We start from the raw sequence: 12,698 nt of genomic DNA, 5'->3' as shown, positions 1-12,698 counted from the left end.
AGTCGGACACGACTGGCCCGTACGGGCAGGGGTACCTTTAAATTACCCCTGGTGCCCACCTAGCGTCGTTTTCTCACAATGGGAAACCCACAAGCAGGATCCGGGTTCGAGCAGCAGCTACCCTGGCCACTAGCCATCGATGCACGTGCAGAGTGCCTCACTCAACCCACGATATTTAGGGACTGGGGGTTTTCCAGATTCCCAGGTGTCCCTAAGGGCTTGGCACGAGAGGGGCTGGGATAAATGTGGGGGGGTTCTTTCTCTCCCCCCCCTTATGGTTTCCTCCTGGGTCGCCCGGCAACACTAGGATGGTGGTTCTAGAACCAGGATCAGAACCCAGGCGTTTTGCGTCCTCCCGGGCGAGACAATGGCTCTGTGGGCTTTGGGTCTTCTGATGAACAGCAACTTGTGGGGCATCAGTGGGGTGCAGCGGCCCCGGTGGTACTACGGGGGCATGGACTTCCCTTTCGGGGTGACTTTAGGCACCTCCCCGTCGATGCTGGGCTTCCCCTTCAGCCCTCGGCCGCTGCTTTACTACTGGTACTGGGTGATCATCGGCATTTTAGCCATTATTACCATCTCTGCCGTCGTCCACTTCACCAAACAATTTCTCTGGGCCCAGAAGGTATTTGGGGGAGTGGGTTATTTATTGGGGGGGGCAGAGAGAGAGAGAAGGCAGAAACTAATCACACAGCCCCTGGAGAATCTCCTCCACTCCAGAATTTTTCCCCAAGCAATCGGAGACTATGCCTGCCTGAAGGCCACCTCGCCTCCGCCCTTTTCATGCCTCTCCTGGTTCTGGGAAACGCCAAAAAGAGGGGAGCTTGTTGTAGCAGAAGCAGGAGGGGACACCCGTGAGACCTTTAGGCACCAGGCAAAATCTGACGGACACCTGTTTAAATGTGTTATTGGCTGTTTCTTATTTTTAACCATGTATTTTTTGTGGGGGTGTTTTATATCACGAACCACCCCAAGATCTGCAAACGAAGGGCAGTTTTTAAATTTAATAAATAACAACGCCAAGCACGACTTTTGGTTCAGCAGCACCTGGCAGGCCAAAGGATCCGCACACCTGTTGCCTTGTACTGGCAAAACTGGACAGAGACAGTGTGGTGTAGTGGTTATGGACCTGGAATAGGACCTGGGAGACCAGGGTTCCAACCCCCACTTGGAAATTTGGGGGGGGTGTGGAGGTGGTAGCCCTGGGCTAGCCGCTGTCTCTCAGCCGAACCCACACCGTGGAGGAATTGTCGCGGGGCTGCGGAACTCCCTGCCTCATGATTCCCAGATGCCTTGGAAACAGCTTTCTCTCTCTGTCCTCCTCCTGAGGGTCATTCCACTGATAAAGGGAGAAAGCAAGAGGTTACTCAACGCTCTCTTTCTCCTCTCCTCTCCTCTCCCACCCCAAACTCCCTGATTCGCAGGATCAAGACAAAAAGGAGCCGTCTCAGCAAGGAGACCCCGAAGAGAAGGCTCTGGTGGAGGTGCTGCACCTGTTGGACGCCGTAATGGAGACCATGTGGCACCACCAGCTCCGCCTGGAGAAGAGGCAGAGGGCAGCTAAGGCTTCCAGCTGAGCTGGGAGGCAGAGAGAGAGAGAGAACTGGAATAAAACAGAGGCGAAAACTACACGATTTTGGCAGCCCGGGAATTACTGTACAGGGCAGGGGTTTGCCTTTGGTTTCATTTTGTACCCTTGTGGCCTAGAGAGGACGGCTCAGACCCCCTTTGGCGTGCTCTGTGTGTCCTGCTCTCTTCCACCAAAGGAAGCCAGCCCATTATAAACAGCCTGCACGGGCTGGCAGCAGCCCCTTCGCCCTCCTCCGGCAAGGCTCCGCGGAGGGCATCTTTCCCCAGCTCCACCTAGAGAGGCCCTCAAGATATTGGACCTGGGGGACGTTTGCATGCGAATCGGGTGCTTCCCCACAACTCAATATAGCCTGCACTGATTGGCAGCAGCCGTCCCCCCGGATTTCAGACAGTGACGTTTCCCTAGCCTGGAAATGCCTCTGGAGACTGGACCTGGGGAACTTCAGGGTGGACCTTCACGGACTCCAAATCCCATCAGCCAGCTTGGCCCCTGCGCAAGGAGGAAGATGGGAGTTGTAGCGCACCGGCTCCCCACCCCCTGGCTGGAGGAAAGAATGGATTAATCCCTGGATGGATTAAAAGAGGATTGGGCAAAACCACTGGAGGAGGAGGGAGAGGGCGAATGGAGGCTCTTAGCCACAATGGCTCTGCTTTTTCCCTTTGGGAACTGCAGGAGGGAGAGAGGGACCGCGAGTTCGAATCCTGCATTTGAGTTTTTTCAGAGGATCCTAGCTGGCCGCTGTGGGAACAGGAGACTGGACTCGATAGGACCCCTTTGGCCTGACCATGACTGACCCCACGCCAGGAATTAAATCCTTGTCCAGCCTAGGAGACTGGGGGGCGGTTAACCCTTGATATCTCAGAGCCCCCCCCCCGACTCAAAACTTAAGTTTTCAGGCACACAGGGAATAGGTCAATTTCACTTTATTCCCCACCCCAAGAAAGGCAACAATCTCTCAGTTGCATATAAACGGGCAAAGACAAACGCCAAACGAACACACATGCAAAACCTCAAAACACAGAACAACTTTTAAACAAGTATATCCGAAATTTTCCCATTCGCCCCTCCTAGCAGGGCAAATAACGAGAAGAGTCGTTTGCTAATCTTTTGAAATGAACAAGGGAGGAAGAAACCCAGAACAGACCCCTTTTTCCCTTTGACGTTGGGTAACTGGCCCCACCTAAAACCTGGGGCTCTCCAGCTGTTTTGTACTACAACTCCCAGCAGCGCCCAGCTGGTGGGAGTTGTAGTTCAAAGCAGCTAGAGGGCACCAAGGCTGCTCTGCATCCTTCTTTGAGGGCAAGCCCAAGAAACGAAGGGTTTCCCATATCTCCAACTGACAACAGTTGTAGTCCTTAAGCAGCCAGAGGTTGCTCTAACCATTGGCCTCACTCCCCTGCCCGCGTGGCTGCTGCCTAAATGTCTTTTGGTGAGCAGATCCCTAGCTGCAGAAAGGAAAAGGAAAAAGAAATCCTTATTGCAGCCTGCCCAAACCTGCCTCCACCAGGTGCCTTAGACTACAACTCCCATATCCAGGATGGAGGGGGGTGTTGGGAGTTGTAGCACAGAGCAGCTGGAAGGCGCCAGATGCCAGGAGACGGACTGAGGAACAAAACTATCCTCCTACCTCACCAAAAAACAGAAAGGAAACATTGTCACGCCAGGATCCTGGGTGCGATTTCAGCCCCCCGCAAAAAGAGCTTTTTCCTAGCGCAAAAGCCTTTCCCGCAACATTATGAAAGAGAAAGAGAGAGAAAATTCACTTGGGGGTGGCTGAGTCAGGAGGGGCAGGCTGTGCCCCCCAAGAACTCACTGTCCATTTGAGGGGTTTAGCGGCGCCAGGCCAGACAGACGGGAGGAGACGCAGGAATCTCCCTTTCACACATGCCAGCGCTGTGACAACCTCGTTGCAGCGCTATGGCAGCACATCTGAGGTTTCCATTTCCCTGAGCCCCTCCATTTCTCCTGGCAAGCAAGGGGAGGGCTGGCACCCATCCTGGCTGGTGCTGTCTGGGAGCTCCATGAGAGCGGAGACCGCCTTGCACTCCAGCTCAGAGAGCCACTGGGTGCGGGCGCCGGCCCTGCGAGGCGGGGAAGCTGGGCGGACGGACATGATGGGCGGTGGGGTCTCCAGCGACAGGCTGCGGAGGACCTGAAGGAAAAGGGATCAAGGCAAACAGGTGAGGAGTGAGCGTAGCCACAAAGGCTAAAAAAATAATAATAATGTGAGTTTTAACCAGTGGAACTCCCTGCCTTATTATTTATACCCCGCCCATCTGGCTGGGCCTCCCCAGCCACTCTGGGCAGCCTCCAACAAAATAGTGGTACCTCGGGTTACAGGTGCTTCAGGTTACAAACTCCGCTAACCCAGAAATAGTACCTCGGGTTAAGAAATTTGCTTCAGGCTGAGAACAGAAATTGGGCTCCAGCGGCACGGCGGCAGCAGGAGGCCCCATTAGCTAAAGTGGTGCTTCATGTTAAGAACAGTTTCAGGTTAAGAACAGACCTCCGGACAAATTAAGTACTTAACCTGAGGTACCACTGTATTAAAATACTGCAATACATCAAACACCAAAACCTTCCCTAAACAGGGCTGCCTTCAGATGTCTTCTAAAAGTCTGGTAGTTGTTCTTCTCTTTGGCATCTGGTGGGAGGGCGTTCCACAGGGAGGGTGCCACCACCGAGAAGGCCCTGTGCCTGGTTCCCTGTAACTTGGCTTCTCGCAGTGAGGGAACCGCCAGAAGGCCCTCAGAGCTGGACCTCAGTGTCCGGGCTGGACGATGGGGGTGGAGATGCTCCTTCATGTCTACTGGGCCTTTGAGGCCATTTAGGGCTTTCAAGGTCAGCACCAACACTTTGAATTGTGCTTGGAAACATACTGGGAGCCAATGTAGGTCTTTCAAGACCGGTGTTATATGGTCTCGGCGGCCGCTCCCAGTCACCAGTCTGGCTGCCGCATTCTGGATTAGTTGTAGTTTCCGGGTCACCTTCAAAGGCAGCCCCACGTAGAGCGCATTGCAGTAGTCCAAGTGGGAGATAACCAACGCATGCACCACTCTGGCCAGACAGTCCAGGGGCAGGGAGGGTCTCATCCTGCGTACCAGATGGAGCTGATAAACAGCTGCCCTGGATACAGAATTGACCTGCGCCTCCATGGACAGCTGTGAGTCCAAAATGACTCCCAGGCTGCGCACCTGGTCCTTCGGGGGAACAGTGACCCCATTCAGGACCAGGGAGTCCCCCACACCTGCCCGCCTCCCATACTTCTGTCTTGTCAGGATTCAACCTCAATCTGTTAGCCGCCATCCATCCTCCAACCGCCTATAGACAATCACACACGATTCTTGTTCCTAAAGGTTTCCCACACCCTACATGAATTCTTACACTGAAACATGTAATTTTTCAAAGCTTTTTCAAAGACCACTTACTTCCTGGGTGGAGACAGAAAGACAGTTGTAGATCCGATGTCCTGGCGGCATCGTTGGGTCGGTGTAGAAGAAACCGCTGCAATCCACGGCGGGGAGAGGCGCTTCAAAGGGGGAAAGGGGGAGACGCGGGCAGAAGGTGAGATGGGCCGACACCGGATCTGGTGGGAACTGTCGTCCCCAGAAGTCGCTGGACTACAACTCCCATCATCCATGACAACTGGACTCAGCTGACTTGGGAGGATAGGAGTTGTTGTCTGTTCAACATCTGGGGGTGCAAGGTTGAAGGTCTGCGAACGGTGCAGTCTGCTCCAACCTTTAGTCGCCAGATGTTGTGGGACTACAACTCCCATCGCCTGTGACCGCTGATCCTTGCTGGCTAGGTGCAATATGGGTGTTGTAGTCCGACGTAAGAGCAGCTTGCTGGATCAGGGCTAGTATCCATCAAAAGCCCTCTTCTCCTCCTCCATTGAGTTTGCCAGATCCTCTTTCAAAGCCATCTGGGTTGGTGGCAAATCCCTGCCTCCTGTGGCAGAGAGTTCCACAGATTAACTGTGCAACAGAAGGAGTTTTTTCCATCTATCCTGAATCTTCCAACTTTCGGCTTACCTGGAAGTCCATTGAGTTCTAGTTTTACAAGGGAGTTCATGTCAGGCATCGTTTTGCAAACGCTAAAAATCTACCCCCCTCCCCGCTGCAACCTCTCCTCACAGGGGACCCCCTCCATCCTTTAGGCAACAGCAGGAAGCCCCTCTCCAGCCCCCAGACAGAGCAGACTCCCCCCTGTCTTCCCCGTGCTGCTTACTGGCTCTGGGTTCGAGTTCCAAGGGCAAGACGCCTTGTTCCGTAGCTGCAGCTGGGGAGGAGCGGCTGCAGGTGGAGACAGCGGTGTAGAACGACTGGAAAGAAGGGTGGGACAGAGTCCGGGAGCGGAACCTGGACACCTGCCGGGAAAGACATCAAGCAGAGATGAGTGTGAACCGCCCCCCCATAGACACATACAGCCACGTTCAACGCCCCAAACTTTCGCAGCGGGTTGGACTAGATGACCTCTGGCGGTCCCTTCCCAACTCAATGACCTTGGAAAGTGGACTCTCCTTTGTTGGAGGTTTTCGAGAAAAGGGTGGACGGCCACCTGCCAGGGATTCTTTAGCTGTGATTCCTGCATTGCAGAGGGTCAGGCTGGATGACCTTTGGGAGTCCCGATTCTACGATTCCGTGAAAATCCGGCAGCTATGGGCGTGATTATGAGCTATAAGCAATGGAGGGAGGGAAGGGATACGATCCACAAGACCTTTGGACAAAAGCCAGTTGCCTTTTATTCGGGATTCATCATAAAGCAGACCAATCTGCCATCGAAGAGGTATTTAGCAGAGGATAGGTAAAAAAACTGCGGCCCTCCAGATGTTTTGGGACCCGACGCCCACGCCCTGCCATCCAGCACAGCTGGGCACCCGTGAGATCCAGCATCCTAGAGCTGGGCTGCCCTTAAGGGGCCATTGGGAGCTGTAGTTTGCAACAGCTGTGGGGCGCCGGGTCAAAGGCAGGCCGATATATGGAATTATGCAGCACTGGAAAATAAAGACAGAAAGTCAGCCCAGGGGCAAGTATTAACGACGCCTCCCAGTAAAACATTTGCAGCGATTTATATTCGTTGCAGGGGGTTGGTCTAGAGGACCCTTTAGGTTCCCCCTTTAGGTGCCATTCCATGTTCTGTGGACAAGGCAGGCGCCGAGCCGAGAGGTCTTCAAAGCCGTTCGGCCCTAGCGTAAGCGAGAGAGGGTGTTTGAGCATGTGCAGAGGATTGGGGGGGCAGGTTGAGTGCCCCCCGCCTCTAAAGAAATAGCAAGAGACCCCCCCCCAGGACTGAAGCCCCACCCCATCCCAAAACTCACCTGCTGTGTACCCCAATTTGTTACGCAGACGGCTCTTGTATCCTGCACCCAGTGGGAGAGGGGAGTTTCCCAAGGCGGGGTCTCTCTGCCCCAAGGTTTGAGCTCCACCCTGCAGCTGCTCCTGAGCCCTAAAAATGCCCGTTCAAGAAATAAAAGTGACAGGCACGTCAAAAAGTTAAGTTTCAGGAAAGACAGAGAAGCTACGGGACAGAAACATCCGAAATCACACATGGCATGGGGAGAATGGGCAGAGAAAAGCTTTGCTCCTCCTCCTAACATCAGAACTTGACAAGGCTGACGATTTGGGACGGATAAAAAGAAAGTTATTCATCAAACTGTGGAACTCTCTGCCACAGGATACAGCAATGGGCACCGACCTGGATGGCTGCAGAGCAGACTCTGCCCACCTCCACTGTAAAGGGAGCCCTACAATTCTAGGACTCGATGAACCTGGCACCTTGCAGATGTTTTTTTGGGTGGCAACATCTGGAGGGCAGGAGAATGGCCAGGGCTGCGCTACAGCTGCCAGCCCACAGGATTCAAAAACCTCGGAAGCAAGTGCAGCGGTTTCTCCCCGACATCTGGAGCCCCGTCCCGACCCCTCTGCCCCCCCCATCTCACCTGGCGAATGCCGCTCCTGCAAGGCGTACGGGGCGAAAAGGCGTCGGCGGCAGTGCTGGGATCCCGGGTGGCGCGCTTTTGGCTGGAAGCAAGAGGCTGGATCCTGACCCCTGTGGAAATTTTGGGCAGGTGGGGTCCAGTTCTTGGAAAGAGGAAGGGGCACTGCCCTCCGTCTCCTTCACGGCCTTGGCGTTATCGCCAGAAAAGGCAGCTCACACACAAAAACACCATCGTGACACGTTGAGGAATTGCTCTGTTAAATGACTATAACCCCAAATCAGTTCTCTATCTATCCCATTTCTAGACCCATGAGCTGACATGGTTCTTTCCCTCCATCGTTTACTTAAGGTGCATGAATAATTATAGTTTAGAGGTCCTGGACCCTAAAGTCAGACTATCCTCCACCAGGGCCAGGGCCTTCTCAGTGATGGCTCCGACCTGGTGGAATGCTCTGTCCTATGAGCCCAGGGCCCTGCAGGATTTAACCTCCTTCCGCAGGGCCTGTAAGACAGAGCTATTCCGTCTGGCTTTCAACTTGAGCTTAGCCTGATCTTAGCCCTCCCACTCCCCTTTTTATGAAGATCACCCGCTCTGGGATCCCACAGCTAATTCTCCTCTGGTCTCCTCACTGGCCCAATTAGGACTACCGGTAATTTAGCCAGCTAGCCCTGGTGATCATCTAACGTTTATTGGATGGATTTCCCCCCTAAATTGATTTTTGAATTCTGAATTTATTGTTATTCACGTTTTATACTGTATTTCATGCTGTTTTTTGTTGCATCAATTAAGTGTTTTAAATTTGTTGCTAGCCGCCCTGAGCTCGGTTTTCTGAACCAGGAAGGCAGGGTATAAATAAAAAATTATTATTATTATTTATTATCCTCACAACAACCCTGTGAGGAAGGTGGTGACTGGCCCCTCAAGTGACTAAATGGGGATTCGAACCCAGCTCTCTCCAAGGTCCTGGACCCGAACCACTATGCCATGCTAGGTTTGGGGTAACAGAACAGGACACCCATTCAAAAGGCCTGGTGCAAATTAAAAAACAACACACAATTTTGCAATAAAGGGGTATTAAAAAGCCTCACTGTGTTGTGTGTTTTTTTACATGAAGCCACAACACCAGTGAGTGGCCTAGTGGTTAGAGCGCGGGATCAGGACCTTGGGGAGGTATAGGTAAAGGTAAAGGGACCCCTGACCATTAGGTCCAGTCGTGACCGACTCTGGGGTTGCGGCGCTCATCTCGCTTTATTGGCCGAGGGAGCCGGCATCCAGCTTCCGGGTCATGTGGCCAGCAGGGCTAAGACGCTTCTGGCGAACCAGAGCAGCGCACGGAAACGCCGTTTACCTTCCCGCCGGAGTGGTACCTATTTATCTACTTGCACTTTGACGTGCTTTCGAACTGCTAGGTTGGCAGGAGCAGGGACTGAGCAATGGGAGCTCACCCCATTGCAGGGATTCGAACCGCTGACCTTCTGATCGGCAAGTCCTAGGCTCTGTGGTTTAACCCACAGCACCAACCAGGGTTCAAATCTCCCCACTAGGCCACAAACCTGCCCTACCTCCCAGGGTTGTCGGGAATTAAATGAGGACTATGGCTCTGGAGAAAGCAGGCTTCAAATTCTTGAGGAAGGAAGGGGACGGAAATGGTGTCGGTTTATAAATGTAATCAGTGCTTTTTTCTGGGGAGACGCAGGGGTACGCATCCCCCTAAACATTTTGCGAATCTTTGTACTTTTGTCCATTTACTGTATTTATTTTCCCCAGTCTGAACTATAAAATAGTGATTTTCTCGAGCCAATATGAGAGTACACCTAAACAGGTTTTTTAAAAGGAAAAAAAGCACTGAGTGTAATGAGTAATTAGGAATGTGACTCCAGTTATGCGCAATTTGCAGCCAGGACCCTTCAGGGTTCAGCGTGACCGGCAAACTAGAATTCCCGTTGTGCCCAACAACACCCACCGAAAGGGTGCTGCGTTTTGTAGGGGGAGATATAATTGTATTTGAAGCACACACAGATGTAAGACCACTTATGATTCCCACCCAACTCTGGTTCCCAAAAAGCCCCCTCTGGCGACGGCCTATTAATTCAACACCTGGGGAGTGCCAGGCCCTCTCTGCAGTCCCTGCCCCAGAGAGACTACAAACCCCAAACAACAGAATCCAAGAAGTCTTATATTCTGCAGGCCCCAAAGCCTCACTCACCGCTCCCCGAACTCCTGGGTTTCTTCGGTGTGGGAATCCTCGCTGCCATCTGAGCTGGAGTCACTATCTCCCTCCTCCTCCTCCTCCTCCTCCTCCTCCTCTTCATCATCTTCATCTTCATCTTCTGTGTCCCAGAGCTCATGCCGGGGGTCTGAGCTGTCAAACATTTCTTGCATAACCTGCAAAAGGAAGAAGGGAAAAGTCCTCCAGCAGAAAATGAAAACCTGTTGGGTCTTTCTCTGCCAGGAGACCTTGGCAATGGCCCCACTTGATGGGGGCAGGGAGGTGGGGTGCGAAACAGGAGCCAAGCTGCCCCCCTCCAGGGTGGGACAGGGACCCCCCCTTTTTTGCAAGGCTTGGATAATCCAGACTGAGAAGAGGGCAGATTTCTGGACCTGAGCCAGCCTCCTAAAAAAATACCCACCTCCTCTCTTTGCCTGGGAGGAAAGGACTTCCATCAGGGGGTCAAGGGGGCACCCTATATAGGAGGAGTGGGGGGCGTGGGGGGCAGCCCTGCCCACCTGAGCTGCCCTTTTTGCCACGGGGCATCATCCACAGCTACTTGGAGATTCCTGGTGTGAAAGAGGATTTATCTCCTTCTTCTGGGTACCAAATAATCCCTCTTTGTGTTTTCCATCCCAGAGGAAAAGGGACATTTAGGGCAGGATTAATCCTGGGCTTGGGTGGGTGCCCTGGGGCTTGATCCTGCTACTTGCTATGCTCCTAGGTTGCAAGGGGAGGCAGGGGTTGCTCAAATTCCCCAGGAAAATAAAATTAAAATCACCAGCCCTTTGGGGATGAGAATTGCAGCCGCCCACAATCAAAATTTCATTTCCTGCAAAGCTTCTCCCTCTTTCTAAATATTATATAGACCTGTTTTTTAAACAGATTTGTCATTTGGGGTGGGGTTGTTTTTAAAAATCATCTCACCTGTCAGTCAGGTTGAGAAGGCAGCTAATAAATCAGTGATCACAGAATTGCAGAGTTGGAAGGGATGCCCCCCCCAGCCAAGGGTCATTCAGCCCAACCCCCCTGCAATGCAGGTCTATTTTTCCCCTAGGTGAGACTCGAACCCGCAGCCTTAGGGATTGAGAATCTCGTGCTCGACTGACAGAGCTGTCCCTAGCATGCTGGTGATGAACACAACAAGATATTTAGATATTTAAACATGTGGGGTGGGGGGGGGGTCTGAGTTTGAATCCCCAACTCAGCCATAAAACCCACCGGATGTGAATTTGGGGGCCCTTCCTTGCTTCTCAACCTAACCTACCTCACAAGGTTGTCGTGGGGGAATCGAGGAGGTGGGGAGAAGCAGGCAGGTGACCGAGAGCCCTGCGGAGAGAAAGGTGGGGTGTGAAAATTCAATAAATACATCCATAAAACAAAAATAAACGGTGGGTGTGAAGAAATTCCCCTCTGCCTGAATCCTAGAGGTTTCTCAAGGCAGGATGTGACCTCCATAGGCGCTGCACAGCTTGGCTTGACCAGAGATGGAGGATCCTCTAACCTGACGTTGGTAATTTGGGGAGGGGGCCTGGAAGAGTAGGATGGCAGGCCAAGACCACCCCCCAGCTTGGGGACACCACATCTGTAGGACGGGATATTTCTAAGGTACTCAGAATCGAAAGCATTAAAGCACCCCTTCTGTTGCAAAAGAAAGAAAGGTATTTCTGGAATTATTCAATGGGATAAATATTTAAGCCTATAGTGAATTCTCAAAATAACAGGCCCTTTCCATTAGAGGGGGAGGTTGGGGGGGGTCACTAAAAGAGAGTGAGGAATGCATTGTTTTCTAAGGAAAAAACCCTTAAAATCACAAAAAGCCTCTGAAATAATAATAATTCGAGAGAAATGGAGGCACTGCTCGTGCAAAAGTTGAAGCCCCCCTCCTTCAACTCACACCTCTCCCACTTCCAGGTTCAGCTTCTTCCTTCCGCAGCTGAGAACCTTCTCAATTTTTAAATCATTCTCTGCAAAAGGGCCTCATTAGGAGCAAAGTGGACTCAGCTGGGCCCGACTCTGGGAGCAAATTTCTCCTGCTGCAACGCTTTTGCAGACACCCAGGCTGGCTTTAAAATCCTCCTCCAAAGTGGGTGGGGTGGGAAGTTCCTTTCTCTGTCTCCCTCTCCCCCCCCACAACACCCCAGAGCTCAATTATATTATTTGTGTATTTCAAATGCTCAACACATTGGCAGAACAGGAAACTCCGTTATCTCAAGGTTGCGGTTTCAAAACCAGACGCTGCATTGCAGGGGGTTGGACTAGATGACCGTGGGGAGCCCCTTACAACTCCACAATTCTGTCTTTCTATGAATCTGGCTCCTCAGAGGCTACCCGCATGGCATGATGGACTAGAGCCTTGCTCATTACATTTATTTACAGGAAACGAAAGGTCCTCCCTGCTACCATGCCTGCTTTAAAAATACAGAAATATTCTTCACATTAGCTTTTTCTTTCTTTTAAGGAATAAAACAATTATCTGCATCCTGACTATCACAGCCTCCGAGGTGTGTGTACTCAGAAGCAATAACTGCTTTGGTTTTGTATAGATATTATGTGTTGCGTTGATATTTGTGGTCTGTTGCCCTTTTGGCAAAGGGTTGTGTATTAAATGGAATGAATGAAAATGAGTTGAAAAGGGTTTAGCTCCGTAGTAATCGGAGAGTATAGTCTGGAAAGAGACCAGGTCATCTTTAATTGCTCCCCAGGGGTGCAGGGTGGGGGGGGGGAAGGTCTGGTCTCCAGTGATTATTCCCCATTTGTCAAGGAGGTGACAAAACTCTAGTCTCACGCCCTTCAAAGGGCTGCAATCACAAGGGAATAACACCCCCCCCCCCAAAAAAAACCTCTGGGGATTATCCTTAGATGTTTTTGCAAAGTGAGAGGGTTTGGAGCAGGCATCCCCAAACTCAGCCCTCCAGATGTTTTGGGACTACAACTCCCATCATCCCTAGCTATCA

At 52.0% G+C, this 12,698-nt stretch overlaps 2 protein-coding genes across 2 annotated transcripts; one reads left to right on the top strand and one right to left on the bottom strand.

Annotated features, from left to right (window-relative positions):
* The first annotated feature begins 332 nt into the window (after positions 1-332).
* On the top strand, positions 333-1,629 carry LOC310830579 (uncharacterized protein). The gene is made up of 2 exons (XM_083710359.1): positions 333-625; positions 1,425-1,629. Exons 1-2 carry the CDS (start codon positions 368-370, stop codon positions 1,575-1,577), a joined length of 411 nt encoding a protein of 136 aa, XP_083566485.1. The 5' UTR covers positions 333-367; the 3' UTR covers positions 1,578-1,629.
* An 871-nt stretch (positions 1,630-2,500) lies between these two features.
* Positions 2,501-11,251, bottom strand: SAP25 (Sin3A associated protein 25). The gene is made up of 8 exons (XM_083707098.1): positions 11,246-11,251; positions 11,009-11,070; positions 9,739-9,917; positions 7,533-7,642; positions 6,912-7,039; positions 5,822-5,960; positions 5,020-5,120; positions 2,501-3,743 (listed from the first exon to the last, which is right to left on the bottom strand). Exons 3-8 carry the CDS (start codon positions 9,912-9,914, stop codon positions 3,507-3,509), a joined length of 891 nt encoding a protein of 296 aa, XP_083563224.1. The 5' UTR covers positions 9,915-9,917; positions 11,009-11,070; positions 11,246-11,251; the 3' UTR covers positions 2,501-3,506.
* Positions 11,252-12,698: the final 1,447 nt, after the last annotated feature.

Source organism: Podarcis gaigeae (genome assembly GCF_964106915.1).
Source record: "Podarcis gaigeae genome assembly, chromosome: 13".
In the NCBI taxonomy this organism is placed as follows: domain Eukaryota; kingdom Metazoa; phylum Chordata; class Lepidosauria; order Squamata; family Lacertidae; genus Podarcis; species Podarcis gaigeae.
The sequence above is the reverse complement of the archived record's forward strand: the minus strand, read 5'-3'. Positions and strand labels throughout refer to the sequence as shown.